This window comes from Neomonachus schauinslandi, chromosome 11 (genome assembly GCF_002201575.2).
Source record: "Neomonachus schauinslandi chromosome 11, ASM220157v2, whole genome shotgun sequence".
Taxonomy (NCBI): Eukaryota; Metazoa; Chordata; class Mammalia; order Carnivora; family Phocidae; genus Neomonachus; species Neomonachus schauinslandi.
The window spans coordinates 13,383,591-13,398,362 of record NC_058413.1 but is presented as its reverse complement, the minus strand read 5'-3'; the positions used below and the strand labels follow the sequence as shown (position 1 = coordinate 13,398,362).

At 34.9% G+C, this 14,772-nt stretch overlaps 2 protein-coding genes across 2 annotated transcripts; both read left to right on the top strand.

Moving 5' to 3' along the window:
* Nucleotides 1-2,337: 2,337 nt before the first annotated feature.
* On the top strand, nt 2,338-3,288 carry LOC110575802 (olfactory receptor 8K3-like). Its single transcript, XM_021684835.2, is given in 1 exon segment — nt 2,338-3,288. A coding segment is annotated over 1 exon segment (942 nt). The 5' UTR covers nt 2,338-2,346.
* Nucleotides 3,289-10,920: 7,632 nt separating this feature from the next.
* Nucleotides 10,921-12,856, top strand: LOC110576122 (olfactory receptor 8K3-like). Its single transcript, XM_021685208.1, has 2 exons — nt 10,921-10,942; nt 11,889-12,856. Exons 1-2 carry the CDS (start codon nt 10,921-10,923, stop codon nt 12,854-12,856), a joined length of 990 nt encoding a protein of 329 aa, XP_021540883.1.
* Nucleotides 12,857-14,772: the final 1,916 nt, after the last annotated feature.

The following is a 14,772-nucleotide window of genomic DNA, read 5'->3' as shown; positions in this document are numbered from 1 at the left end:
TCCTTGACCAGTCTAGGGTTGATTTTTATATGGATCAACTAAACATCCAATTTCATCATCCTGTATACAGATAATCACTTTGCCCAGATACACTGAAAAGGCCATTTTTGCATGCCTGTCCTAGCTTGCCACATCTGTCATATACCACAGCTCTATACATTCATGGGTCTTTTTCTGAGGTCCCTATTCTGTTCCATTGGTGTATGCCATATTGCCTCAATAGCTCCAGCTTTCTAAGTTTTATTATCTGGTAGCATTATTCTTTTCAAAAGTGTCTATGTTTTTCTTTATAATATGCATTTTTAAAGTACATTTTAAATCAATGTCAAATTCTACATTCCCTTAGTGAGATTTTGATTGTAAAGCATTGTGCAAATGAGATTAATTTGAGCACAATTGAAATTTTTATAACACTAAATTACATAATCCAGGAACATATTTTACCACTTTGCTTAGGATTCTATATTTTTTTCCCAAAAATGTCTCAACTTTTCACCTTTTAAGAGTAGGTACATTTTAGTTTTTATTAGATATTCTATCATTATGGCATTTCCCTTTTATTCTTAAATTTTATAGCTTTTGTCCATTCTAAATGGTTCTAATTAATTCTTCATCAGTTAAAATGCTCCACTTTTTTTCTAATTCAGTCAGATAATGTGATGAATTCCAATTATAGAATTTCCAAAATTAAACCATCCAGCCAAACATGGGATCAATGCAGCTTGGACAACTGTCCTGTAATTGTTATACCTTTTTTAAATTGATATCAGTGACATATTAATATTGTTTAGTGGAGATAGATAGATAGATAGATAGATACATGTATATATATTAAACCTGAATATATTATGGGTTTGTGGGATGTGTGTGTGTGTGTGTGTGCGTATAGCCTAAATATATTGTGGGTTTCTTTCATTATCTTTCTTTTTTAAATCATGATTTTGTCTCCTAGAATGAGTTACAGTGGGGTCTCGTTTTTTCACTCTGGAATCAAGTTAGTAAAAAAATATGGATGATTTCTTTTTCCATGAAATTTTGGGACACCTGCCTTTAAAAACAATCTGAAGGAGAAAGGAGTTGGAAAAGTAGAGGTCAATAAAGTGGAATCTTTAAATAAAATGTGTTAACAGAAAACATTTCGTGTATACTTGATGGAAGATGAAAAAAGTGTAAGAATAGTATTTAAATTAAAATATGATAAATGTACTCCATTTCTTTCAATACCATGTCCAGTTCGCTTTATTTAGATCAAATAAGTATTTGTTCTGTCCATGTACATTTAAACAGATAAAATTTAAGTACTTTAAATAATGCCATATTTCTTTTCCCTTGTTCCTTATTACTCTGTCTTCCATTCATGTACCTCATGCAATATTATTTACCAGCCTCTAAGATATTTGAGATAGTATCCCCTACTTTGGAGTGATATTTCTCTTTTTTGGATAAGTGTATAGCAGTATACTGGATGATTTTAGGTAATACATTAACAAACACAGTCTAACTTTTACTTGTCTTAAAATGTGTTAGAAAGTCCAATTACACCGTTAAACACAACATTTCAGAGAATCAGTACTTAGGTCAAAGCAAATGTGAGAATGTAGCGAATTCTTCTTTTTTATATTGAATAACTTGTAGATGCAGGCCATACTTGGTGTGCAACATATCACAGATCAGAAACTGAAAAAATCCACATGTAAGTGCTAAATATTGAGATACACTATTCTAGAGAAAATAAAATGTATTTATGTGCATTAGAGTGGGCATGTTATGAACATCTGCAAGGTTGCTAACTTGTGTATTATCATAAAAATCATTAAATAATATTTAAAACTCATAAAAGCATAGTGGAATGGGAGCACAATTTAATAAATCAAATGGGTAATGGAATGGGAATACAATTAGATATGCAGAGTTCTAATGAGAAATGCAAATCAAAGTCTATTAAATGAGTTATTCATGGTTTACATGGAGTTGGAACTGAAGTTGCAAGGGCAAGAAGCAGAGGATTATTACTTTTATTATAATTCCTTTTAAAGTATGATATATTTAGCCAGTTATAGGTATTTTAAGTGAAAAACATTTTAAAAAATATCAAAATTCCCAACCAGCATGTGGTACAAAAAAAAAAAAAATTGGCTACCATATACCTTAGGTCATAACACTTTTTAAGTTTGGTTTCAGGTTCAATGATGGACGTGAGTCTTATTTTAAATTAACCCATCTAAAAAATTAGATTTATCTTACCGCTAATGGCTTTGCCTCCTAAAATGTCAACAGATGATGCTTCCTGAAACCCAATGATTCTTGTGATGGTTGTTCCCACAGAAATTTTCCTTAATGGCCTGAATGAAAAAACAAAATTTAACAATGCTAACAGAATTCATCCTAATGGGAATCACAGATCGTCCTGAGCTGCCGGTTCCCTTCTTTGGGCTTTTCCTCATCATCTACACAGTCTCAGTGGTGGGCAACCTGGGCATGATCATCCTCACCAAAGTGGACTCCAGGCTCCAAACACCCATGTACTTCTTCCTCAGACACCTGGCTTTCATTGATCTTGGTTAGTCATCAGCTGTGGGACCCAAAATGTTAGTAAATTTTGTAGCTAACCAAAATACAATCCCCTACAGTTGGTGTGCTACACAGCTGGCTTTCTTCATCTTATTCATCATCAGTGAGCTTTTCATTCTGTCAGCAATGGCCTATGACCGCTATGTGGCCATCTGTAACCCTCTGCTCTACACGACTGTTATGTCACAGAGGGTGTGCTGGGTGCTGGTAGTCATCCCCTATGTCTACAGTGCCTTTCTTTCTCTGACAACCACCACAAAGATATTTATGTCATCCTTCTGTGGCCATAATGTCATTAGACATTTTTACTGTGACAGTCTTCCCTTGTTAACTTTGCTGTGCTCAAGCACACGTGATATCGAGTTGATAATACTGATCTTTTCAGCATTTAATTTGGTTTCATCCCTTCTGATAGTGCTCGTGTCCTATATCCTGATCCTAATGGCCATCCTCAGGATGAACTCTACAGAGGGCAGGCACAAGGCCTTCTCCACCTGTGGATCCCATGGGACAGTGGTCATTGTATTATATGCAACACTCCTCTTCATGTACGTGTAGCCCAAATCCAGTCATTCCTTTGATACCGATAAAATTGCCTCTGCATTTTACACTTTGATAATACCTGTGCTGAATCCCATGATCTACAGCCTGAGGAACGAAGATGTAAAAGGTGCCCTGCATAGAATATGGAAAAATCTGCACAAACTGCCTATATAGAATTCAATATAGACTATAGACAAATAATTATGTTATAGACTACTATTTATTATATGACATCGGCCTTTGAGAGGAGTAATGTGTAAAAGTAATGGAAAACTAGGAATGTTTTTCCTGTTTTCAAGTTATAGGTATTCCAGTAATGATCATCTTTCTGGTATCAATTTTTATTTGTCCTTAAGTATTACTGTAAAGGACTGGAGTCCAGACTCCTGTTCTCACATTTCCAATACTTATGTTGCAATTTAAGGGAAGTCTGTTTTAATACATCTGCCATTAAATAATTTTTAAAGGCTTTCTGGTGTCTTTCATTAAATATATTTTGTGGACTAGATACCATTTTAAGACCAGTACCCACCACACTGGAATACTGACATAAGATGGCATTTACTGTTTGTTTGTTTGTTTGTTTTTTGTGTGTGTGCTGGGCATATATACATCAATGAGTAACCAACAATATCTGTCTTAATGACACTTTGGTGGGTGGCATTTCAGATTTGTTACATTATGATATATGAACATGTATATGCATGGGAAAGCAGAATAAAGTTTGATTATTTTCAAGTGTCATAGATACGTACATTAAAAATTCAAAAGACTTTGCACTGAAACATTAGAAATATAGTAAGTGAATTTTGCAAGATTAGTGGATATAGTATCAGCATTTTAAAGGTCAATTATTGAGCACCTGGGTGGCTCAGTTGGTTAAGCGACTGCCTTTGGCTCAGGTCATGATCCTGGAGTCCCTGGATCGAGTCCCGCATCAGGCTCCCTGCTCGGCGGGGAGTCTGCTTCTCCCTCTGACCCTCCCCCCTCTCATGTGCTCTCTCTCACTCTCTCTCTCTCAAATAAATAAATAAAATCTTTAAAAAAAAAGGTCAATTATTTTGCTATCCACCAACAAAAATAAAGTTGAAATTTTAAACTATCAATTATACTAGACAAAATCTATATAATACTTAGGGAAAAATCTAATGAACAATTTGCATAACTTCATTGCTAGACACTACAATAAACATTACTGAGTTATTGAAGGAGAGATAAATGTTAATATACCATGTCATTGGTTGGAAGATATAAATGTTGTGATGATGCCAGTTCTCCCAAAATCCTCCCTAAATTTTCAGATTTAATGCAGTAACAATCAAAATTCCAATACTATTTTTTAATGCTTAAATTGATATCAAAAGTTATGGGGAAAGGCAAAGGATCTGGAATAGCCAGGGCAATATCTTAGAAGAAGAAAGAATTCAGAGGACTTCTAATAACAGATATTAATTCCTTTAATGGGGTGAGATTATTTTTTAAACTATGTCATTAGTGCACTTATTTACAGAGAGATCACAAATATAAAAATAAAGTCCAAAATAGACTCACCTGTGTAATTCCACTTGTTTTAAAACAAAATCCCTACTGAAATATAATGGGGAAAATCATGCTTCTCAGTAAACTGACCTTGTTCCATTAGGTTCCTATGTAAAACATGAATCTTGGTCATTTATACACTACATGTAAACATTAATTGAGATGTGTTATGAATGGGAATGTGAAAGCTGAAACCAAAAAGTTTGTTAAAGTAAAGTAAAATAATATTTTTATGACTTGGGATCAACAAAGATTCCTTAAACGGGATACAAAAAATAATAATAATAATAGAGAAATAGTACTCTCTACAATGAAAATTTGCATTAATGAAAATATACCATAAGAAAGCTAAAAAATCCAGAAGGACCATATTTGAAATACACACACCCGGGGCGCCTGGGTGGCTCAGTTGCTAAGCGTCTGCCTTCAGCTCAGGTCATGATCTCAGGGTCCTGGGATCGAGTCCCGCATTGGGTTCCCTGCTCCGCGGGGGGGGGCCTGCTTCTCCCTCTCCCACCCCCCCTGCTTGTGTTCCCTCTCTCGCTGTGTCTCTCTCTGTCAAATAAATAAATAAAATCTTAAAAAAAAAAAAGAAATACACACACCCTTCCATAGTAATTTGTAAAACAAAACAAAACAACAAATTGCTTAACTCCTAGAATGAAGATGATCAATCAAGACAGTCAACCTATTGGGAGGGAAAAATAAGTTGGGGACAGGGGCAGGACACCTAAAGGAATTCTTCACAAAAGAGGATATCAAGACAGCCAAAAATATGTAAATGTGTTTAAAAAATTATTCATTAGATAAATGTATGTGAAGACTATATACTGTGACATCATTACCACCAGGATAGTTAAAATTCAAAGTTTGTTTGAACAATAATTCAAAGAGTTGGTAAAAATGTGGAACACTGTAATTTTAATTGTTTCAGGGAGAGTACTTTGCTATAAAAACTTTATAAAAATAAGGGAATAATTACTAAAGTTTAGTATATGTATACTCTATGATGCAGCAATTCCATTCCTGTGTAATTTTGTCCATTGGGGAATAAGTAATAGAATGTTTATGGCAGATGTAGTCATCGTAAGTGTTAAATGCTTATCAAGGATGGAATGGGTAAATATATGGTGGCATGTTCAAAAAATATATTCTACACAGCAGAGCAAGAAGAAAAGGTAAAAAGAAGAGGAGGGGGGCACCTGGGTGGCTCAGTCGTTAAGCATCTGCCTTCGGCTCAGGTCATGATCCCAGGGTCCTGGGATCGAGCCCCGCATCGGGCTCCCTGCTCTGTGGGAAGCCTGTTTCTCCCTCTCCCACTCCCTCTGCTTGTGTTCCCTCTTTTGCTGTGTCTCTGTCAAATAAATAAATAAAATCTTTTAAAAAAAATTTTAAAAAAAGAAGAGGAGGAAGACCAGAGGAGGAGGGAGGTGGCAAAGAAGATGAATGAATATAATATCAAGTGAAAGACACCATACTCCCCAAAAGTTATACCAGCCCATACAAATAGCAATGAAACTAAGCTGTACTATTATGAGTACTTTACATAAGTTACACATTTTTTTTAGAGTGTATAATATAATTAAGGAGTCTTGCAAGAATGTGAGGCTGATTTTACAACTGAAAACCTATTACATAAATTAACATCATTATAAGTTAAAAGAAAAATAAAATAGGTTTATGATAAAATTCAACACCTATTTCTAATAAACTGCCTGGCTGAGCAGAATAGAAGAAAACAGTATTATAAATGATATCTATAAAAGTCCTGTATACTGGGGCGGAGAAAGGACAAATAAATTGAGGACAAAAGATTTTAGGACATTGACAATATTCTGTATGATATTATAATGATGGATACATATTATTTCACTTAAAAATCTAAATAAAACTTTTAATGTAATACTAAAATGTTAGAAACTTTACCTCTGAAATTGTCCCCAAGACTAGGAGACCCAGTCTCCCCATTTATCTTCAGTATGTATTGAACATTGTAGCAGATTCACCATGATAAAAAATAAAAGGTAAAGATGATAGGAAGTCACAAACTGCCATTTATATTTTTTGATAAATGTTATAATTAAATACATAGGGAAATATATAATTTATTAGAAATAATAAATGAATTTAGCAAATTTGCTGGATATAAAATAAACTTTAAAAAAATCAACTTTATTTTTACATGCCACCCACAATTAGAAAATAAAATTGAAGGAAATATAACATTTATGAAACCATTAAAAAAAGAAACCTAATTTAGGAATAAATCTAATAGAAAATTCTTAAAACCTCAGTAATAATATGTATAAAAATTTAATGACATTTATAAAAGATAAATCAATAAAATGTATACCAAACATGTCCGTGGAATGGAAGACTTACTATTGTGACAATGTCCAATATCTTTATATTGATCTATAGTTTCAATATAATTGCAACAGGAATCCTTTCTTCTTCTGCCCTCTCTCCCTCCTTCCTTCCTCCTTCCATCTTTACTTCTTCCTTTTAGAACTTTAGAAGCTGATTGTAAAATTTGTTTGTTTGTTTTTCTCTTTTAATGGGCATCTCCTTAGCCTGGTATTTTATTTTTCAACTTAAAATCATATTCATTTTTATACCTGTCAGATAGGTAGGCATTCAGCATTCTTTTTTTTTTAATTTAAATTTGATTTTATTAACATATAGTGTATTGTTAGTTTCAGGGGTAGAGTTTAGTGATTCATCAGTTGCATATAACACCCAGTGTTCATTCCATCAAGTGTCCTCCTTAATGCCCATCACCCAGTTGCCCCAGCCCCCATCCCCCACCTCCCCTCCGGCAACCCTCAGTTTGTTTCCAATAGTTAAGAGTCTTTTATGGTTTGTCTCCCTCTCTGTTTTCATCTTATTTTTCCTTCCCTTCTCCTATTTTCATCTGTTTTGTTTCTTGAAATCTACATATGAGTGAAATCATGCAATATTTGTCTTTCTCTGACTGACTTATTTCACTTAGCATAATACCCTCTAGTTCCATCCACGTCATTGCAAAAGACAATATTTCAATCTTTTTGATGGATGAGTAATATATCACATCTTCTTTATCCATTCATCTGTCAATGGACATCTGGGCTCTTTCCATAGTTTGGTTATTGTGGACATTTCTGCTATAAACATTGAGGTGCATGTGCTCCTTCGGATCACTATATTTGTATCCTTTGGATAAATGCCTGATAGTGCAATTGTTGGGTCATAGGTTAGTTCTATTTTTAACTTTTTGAGGAACCTCCATACTGTTTTCTAGAGTGGCTGTACCAGTTTGCATTCCCACCAACAGTATAAGAGGGTTCCCGTTTCTCCACATCCTCGCCAATGTCTGTTGTTTACTGAGTTGTTAATTTTAACCATTCTGACTGGTGTGAGGTGGTATCCCTTTGTGTTTTTGATTTCTATTTCCCTGATGCCCAATGATGTGGAGCATTTTTTCACATGTCTGTTGGCATTTGTATGTCTTCTTTGGAGAAATGTCTGTTCATGTCTTCTGCCCATTTCTTGACTGGAGTTTTCGTTTTGGGGGTTGGGGAAAACACCATACATAGGTGAAGGACGGCACTTGTGATGAGCACTGGGTGTTGTAATGGAAGTGTTGAATCACTAAAACTAATATTACAGTGTATATTAACTAACTGGATTTAAAAAAAAATTTTAAGATTTTATTTATTTGAGAGAGAGAGTACAGGGAAGGGGAGTAGGAGAAGAAGAATCTCAAGCAGACTCCCTACTGAGCTTGGAGCCCAACCAAGGGCAAGATCTCAGGACCTTGTGATATGACCTGAGTCGAAACCAAGAGTCAGATGCTTACCAACTGAGCCACCCAGGTGCCTCTAACTAACTGGAATTTAAATAAGAACTTAAAAAAAGAAAGAAAGAAAGGCAAAACACCAAAAATAGCAAAGGTAATCTTGAAGAAAGAGAATAAAGTTGCAGGAGTTGCACTCCCAAATATCATGACCTATTACAAAGCTATGGTAATTAGGAAAACATTTTCTTGTGGACAGACAGGCTGATCTTTGGAATAGAATAGTAACTCCAGAAACAGATCCACACATATGCTGTTACCTAACTAAGGATGGAGACATCAAAAGAGAAAGAATGATCTTTTCAATAAGTGCATTAGGTAATTTGTATATTTATTTGAGAAAAACTGAATCTGGACACCTACCCAGACCTTATCAGAAGCACTTCTACTTGATTTAAAGATCTAAATGTGAAATGTAAATAAACATTTTAGATGAAAACATAACGGGACATCTTTGTGGTACTAGAATATGTATAAATTTTAAACAAAACACACAAAGCAATAATTGTATAAGACTAAAATAATTCATTGAACTATTTTAAGAATTGTGTTCATCAAAATTAATAGTGTGAAAAGGAAAGTTTCATAGTAGGAGAGAATACTTTTATCAGACCTATATAGTCAGACATACATAAATGAAAAAGGACTCATGCAAAATATAAAAATAACTCTTACAAATCAATAAATGGTTGACATGATATACAATACAAAGATGACAAAAAACATGAACAAGTACTTTTCAAAGTAAATATATAAATACTTCTGAAACAAATGAAAAGGTTTTTTATTTCATTCAGTACAAGGATAATGCAAACTAAACCACATAAATACCCATACACATCATCTAGAAGGCTAGAAAGAAAATGATGTAAAATACCAAATCTTGATAAGAATATTGAGCAATTGTAAAAATTTGCACTGCTACTAGGAATGCACATTGAGATAACCACTCTGGAAACTCATTTGGTAGTACTTACTAATGTTGAAAGTGCATATCCTATGGCTCAGCTATTTCAGGGTAAGAAATATACAGAAAAAGAAATATATTCAAGATTAAGTCAATCTTGCTGTAGACACAAAGGGGGTGGGAGTAGCCATTTTTAATTACCATTGTTAGGAAACTTTTGTGTTTATCAGGGTAATATTTTCTATAATCTATAAATGATTAATAAATACATGATAAAATCCAATTTTTATTATTTCATAAGGAGCCAAGATTTGAAAAAGAAAGCTTTATGTTCATCAAAACATCAGATGAAGTAGAATGCTTATAGTATCACTAGTCATAAAACCTAAAAATTGAAACCAGTTCTAATATTTAACAATAAAATAATGGATAACTAATTTGTGGTATATTCATAAAATGGAGTTGTACACAGACATGAGAATGAGCATTCTACAATGACCATAACAGTATGTTAACTGAAAGACCCAGACACAAAAAAATGGTATATATAAGATTTCTTTTATATAAAGTAACAAAAATAGGTGAAAATAATTTATGTTGTTAAAAAACAGAATAATGGTTATCTGTGTGTTTGTGTGTATAAGGGGGGCAGTTCATTGGAGATAGGAAAATGAAGGATCTTCTGGGGTCCTGATAATGTTTTATTCTATTTTTGTTACTGTCATTGCTGTTTAATCTGGATTCCAATTACACAATGTGTTATGTTTGTAAAATTTATTTATGATAAATACATTTGTTAGTATGTATATTATACCTCAATAAAAAGTTTAAAACACCACAAATAAGGGGAAAATGGCTACACATATATATTATTTTCCCTTGTGAATTTTTAAAAGGATGCAATAAGCATCATTCAAACATTCCTCCATTAGGTCCTCATCCATGAAATCCTAAAAAGCCACTGTATTAAAAGGAAAAAATTATGGGTTGGGAGAAAAATGAAAATATCTCTCCTACAGATACAGTGTTTTGATTCCAGATCTCTGGGTTAGAGTAGAAAGACTTTACCAGGAGACACTATGTGGAAAGGTATCTAACAGAACTTTATTTGTAAGGAGATATAAAGATGTACTGTATAATTAACAGATACACCGTGGCTTCATTTTTAACCTCCAGGCTTAATTAACTTGTATTCTTTCTCCTCACGGAGAGCCTCAAAGGAGGAAAGATACACATAAATCCTTCTCACTGGGTTATGTTAGGAACACATGGAGCACAGAGAGATTCCTCCACTCCAGAGGTGAGTGGACTGCTCCTGTCTTTGTAACTAACTCAGAGCAGTGACTCTTCAGGACCCCATTAGTGTCTGATACTTCCCTCGGTGATTTAGCCATCTCTTTAATAATCTGCTTTGATAACTGAAGTTTCTGGGTGAATACAAGATTGTAAACAACTTTATTATAATTGTGGGTAAAAGCTAGACATTTGCTATGAGGCAGCTAGTTTGTATTCTGTAGATCTAAAAATGGATTTGCCAGGTTATAATGGTAATTCTATGGTTAACTTACTGAGTCACCATCAAATCGTTTTCATAGTGGTTGTACCATTTCACATTGCCAACAAGAATACATAGAGGTTCTAATCTCTCCACACTTTTGTCAGCATTTATAATTTTCCTCAAAAAAAATAACTAGGGGTGCCTGGGTGGCTTGGTCCGTTAAGCATCTGCCTTCAGCTCAGGTCATAATACCAGGGTCCTGGGATGGAGCCCTGCATTGGGCTCCCTGCTCACTGGGGAGTCTGCTTCTCCCTCTGCCTCTCCCCCCTCGGCTTGTGCTCTCCCTCTCTCTCTCTCTCAAATGAATAAATAAAATCTTTTAAAAAAATAACCATCCTATGGGGTGTGAAGTGGTGTCTCATTGTGGCTTGGATTTGCATTTTTCTAATAACTAATGGTGTTGAACCTTTCTTCATGTGCTTATTGGCCATTTGTATATCTTCCATGAGAAATGTCTGTTCAAGTCTTTAACCTGCTTTCTAATTTGGATGTTTTGTTTTGTTTTGTTTTGTTTTGTTTTGTTTTGTTTTGCTATTGAGTTGAAGAACCCTTTATATATTCTATATAATAGAGTTTTACTGGATATATGATTTGCAGTCTCCTCCATTGTGTGTGTCATCTTTTCATTCTTTGATAGTGTTCTCTGATGCACAAAAGTTTGTCTGTTTTTTTTTATTTTGATTATGTCCATTTATCTATTTTTACTTTTGTTGTTTGTGCTTTTGGTGTCATATCTAAGAAAGTTGTAAAGAGCTCAGCTGAGCTGGGAGAGAGAGAATTGAGCTGCCTTGTGTTGGAACAGCCAATATAAAGCAACAGGCCATAAATGCAAGATTTCAGCCTTTAATCACTTACTACAATGGTCATCTCAGTGATACATCATGCAAGTTAATGATTATTTTTATATTTATCTCCAGTATAGGTTTCCCAAATAGCCTGTACAGAGAAACACAATGTAACGAGATGGAAAGAATTCATTCTAATAGGAATCACAAGACCCCCTGAGCTGCAGGCTCCATTGTTTGGACTCTTCTTCACCTTTTACCTGGTCTCAGTGGTGGGTAACCTGAGCTTGATCATCCTCACCAAGATAGACTCTAGGCTACAAACAGCCATGTGCTTCTTCCTCAGACACCTGGCTCTCACTGATCTGGGTTATTCAAGAGCTTTGGGACCCAAAATGCTAGTAAACTTTGCTGTAGATCAGCCTACCATCTCCTATAACTGGTGTGTTACCCAACTCACTTTCTTCAGTATGTTTATTACTAGTGAAATTTTCATTTTGTCAACAATGGCCTATGATCGCTATGTGGCCATCTGTAACCCTCTGCTCTACACAGTCATCATGTCACAGAGATTATGTCAGTTGCTGGTGGCAATCCCCTATCTATACAGCATTCTTTTGTCTTTCTTGACCATTATAAAAATTTTCCTTTCATCGTTTGGTGGCTACAATGTCATCAGGCATTTCTACTGTGATAGTCTACCATTGATAGCTTTGCGCTGCTCAGGCACACATGAAATTAAATTGATAATTCAGATCTTTTCAGCTTTTAATTTGATGTCATCTCTTCTGATAGTCCTTGTGTCTTACATGCTGATCCTTGTTGCCATCCTTAGGGTGAACTCTGTAGAAGGCAGGCACAAGGCTTTCTCCATCTGTGGATCCTATCTGACAGTGACAGTCATATTTTACGGCACACTGTTTTTTATCTATGTGCAGCCCAAATCCAGTCATTCATTTGATACTGATAAAATAGCCTCCTTGTTTTACACTTTGGTTATACCCATGTTGAATCCCATGATCTACAGCTTGAGGAACAAAGAGGTGAAAAATGCCCTTTATAGGACCTGCAGAATGTTTGCAAATGTTCTATTTAAAATTCACTGTAGGATACACTAACAATAAATTTTGTATTAGCCAATATACATTATAATTAACCTTGCTGTAGTCTTGCTCTGTTGCTTTCAGGAGATGGGCAAGATTCAATGTGTGATAAGCATAGAAATAAAGAAATTTCTTCATTATTTTCAAATTTCAAATGAGGGTAATCACCAACAGATTGCTTCTTCTTTCTCATACTTCAGATACTAACCTAATTTAGTTTCAATTCCAGGTCAAGTACAATTCCTACATGTTCTAGCACTACCCTATTTGTCTGTTTCTTCCACTAAACACTTATTTTTATAAAACCAGAGACACCATATATTCTTTTCACAACTTTATCTATAACTTTCTAGCATAGTAAAAGACACACACAAAGAAGATACCTGATAGATACTATATAAGTGAATTAATCAAAGAAATAGACATATATTGTGCAGTTTAACAATGAAAATCCCTCTCTTTATGGGGCTTACAGAAAATAGGCATCAAGAGAAGTGGTCTGTACAGTGGGATGGATTGGATTGAGCAATATGAAAATGGTATAGAGCCAGTAGCCAGGATGGGGATCACCTTTTAATTAAAGTTGTCAGGGAGCACTCCGCCAAGATAACATTGAAACAAACACTTGAGCTGAGTGGGTAGACTGTGGCTACCTAGTGGAAGCCTGTTCCATGGGACAGAACTGACATTGCTGCAGCTACCGGTGACTGATGTGCTGAGGAACACCAGAGTCAAAGGTGGTGGGAGCATAAATGTGATTAGGAAATAAAAGAGATATGATGAACTTGTAACATAGAACTTGATCTTGTAGGACTATGTAGACCATTGTACAACTTGCCTTTTATTCTGAATGATAAAAAAGTCTTTGGAGGATTTTGAGCTAAGGAGTGGTTTGATCTCTTTGATTAAGGGACAGCTATGACTACTGTGCAAATAATGGATGGCAAACTCTAAGATTGGAAATTGAAGATGCTGAGGGGGTTAATCATGATACATTTGAGAGAGAATAGAGGTTTAATCCAGGACAAGTACAGTCAGAGGATAGAAATGATGAGATTCTTAACATATTTTTAAGAAAATCTCAATATTTCTTCAAATTTATGTGGGGTATAAGAGGCATAAAAAGGAAAATTAATGATTTAAAAAGAATGGAAAGACTAGTTCCAAGGCTCATCTTAAGATATGCTGAATACTGTTTTCTGCTTTCAATTAATATGACCTTAACTTCCCATTAAAACAAGGGGGAAAAAAAGCACCAAACCCAACAAAAACAGAGACAAGATAAATGTAACAAGTTGTCACAACACTGACATCAAGTAACAAAGGCCAGTTTCCCTGATGGATGAGGAACAAATGAGGTGAATCCTATGATTGCTCCACCTTCCTGATGAGTTGAAAAAATAATGTTGAGGGTCCAGTAAGTTTATGGTAGCTCAATTTTGCAAGACAGAGTGCCAACACTAGGAGAGCTGTACAAAGAAAGAACCCTGGATCTCTGCAGAGAATCCTCCTCAATTATTGAGCGCATTAGTGATCAGCACATGCAAGAGGAAACCATCCAGGCGAAAGAATCAACTAAGAATATGACAGGCAACTGTATCTGGAACTCAAACAGAGGTAGAATTTGTACAAATGTATTGCCCAGGGAGTAGAAAACCTCATAGTTTATAGGACTTTAGGTAAAGTATTCAAGAAGGTCTTCCTTCAGTAAGTGGAATAATCAGCCCTAAATTGCTACACTGCTCTGGTCCCACCCAAGAAATTATAAAAGCAATATCCGAAAGGATTAAACTATTTCAAAATAACTATATCCTAGGACAAAATTCAGGGAATATTTTTAAAATACAAATGTATTCAGTATCCATCAAGAACAATTCACAAAACGGAGGAGGAGCAAGATGGCGGAGGAGTAGGAGACCTGGATTTCGTCT

Excerpts from the sequence above, each read along its gene's own strand:
- LOC110576122 (XM_021685208.1), top strand. The coding sequence starts at position 10,921 with ATGGATTTGCCAGGTTATAATG. Across the intron at positions 10,943-11,888 it reads GGATTTGCCAGGTTATAATG|CCTGTACAGAGAAACACAAT; the intron begins GTAATTCTATGG and ends TTTCCCAAATAG.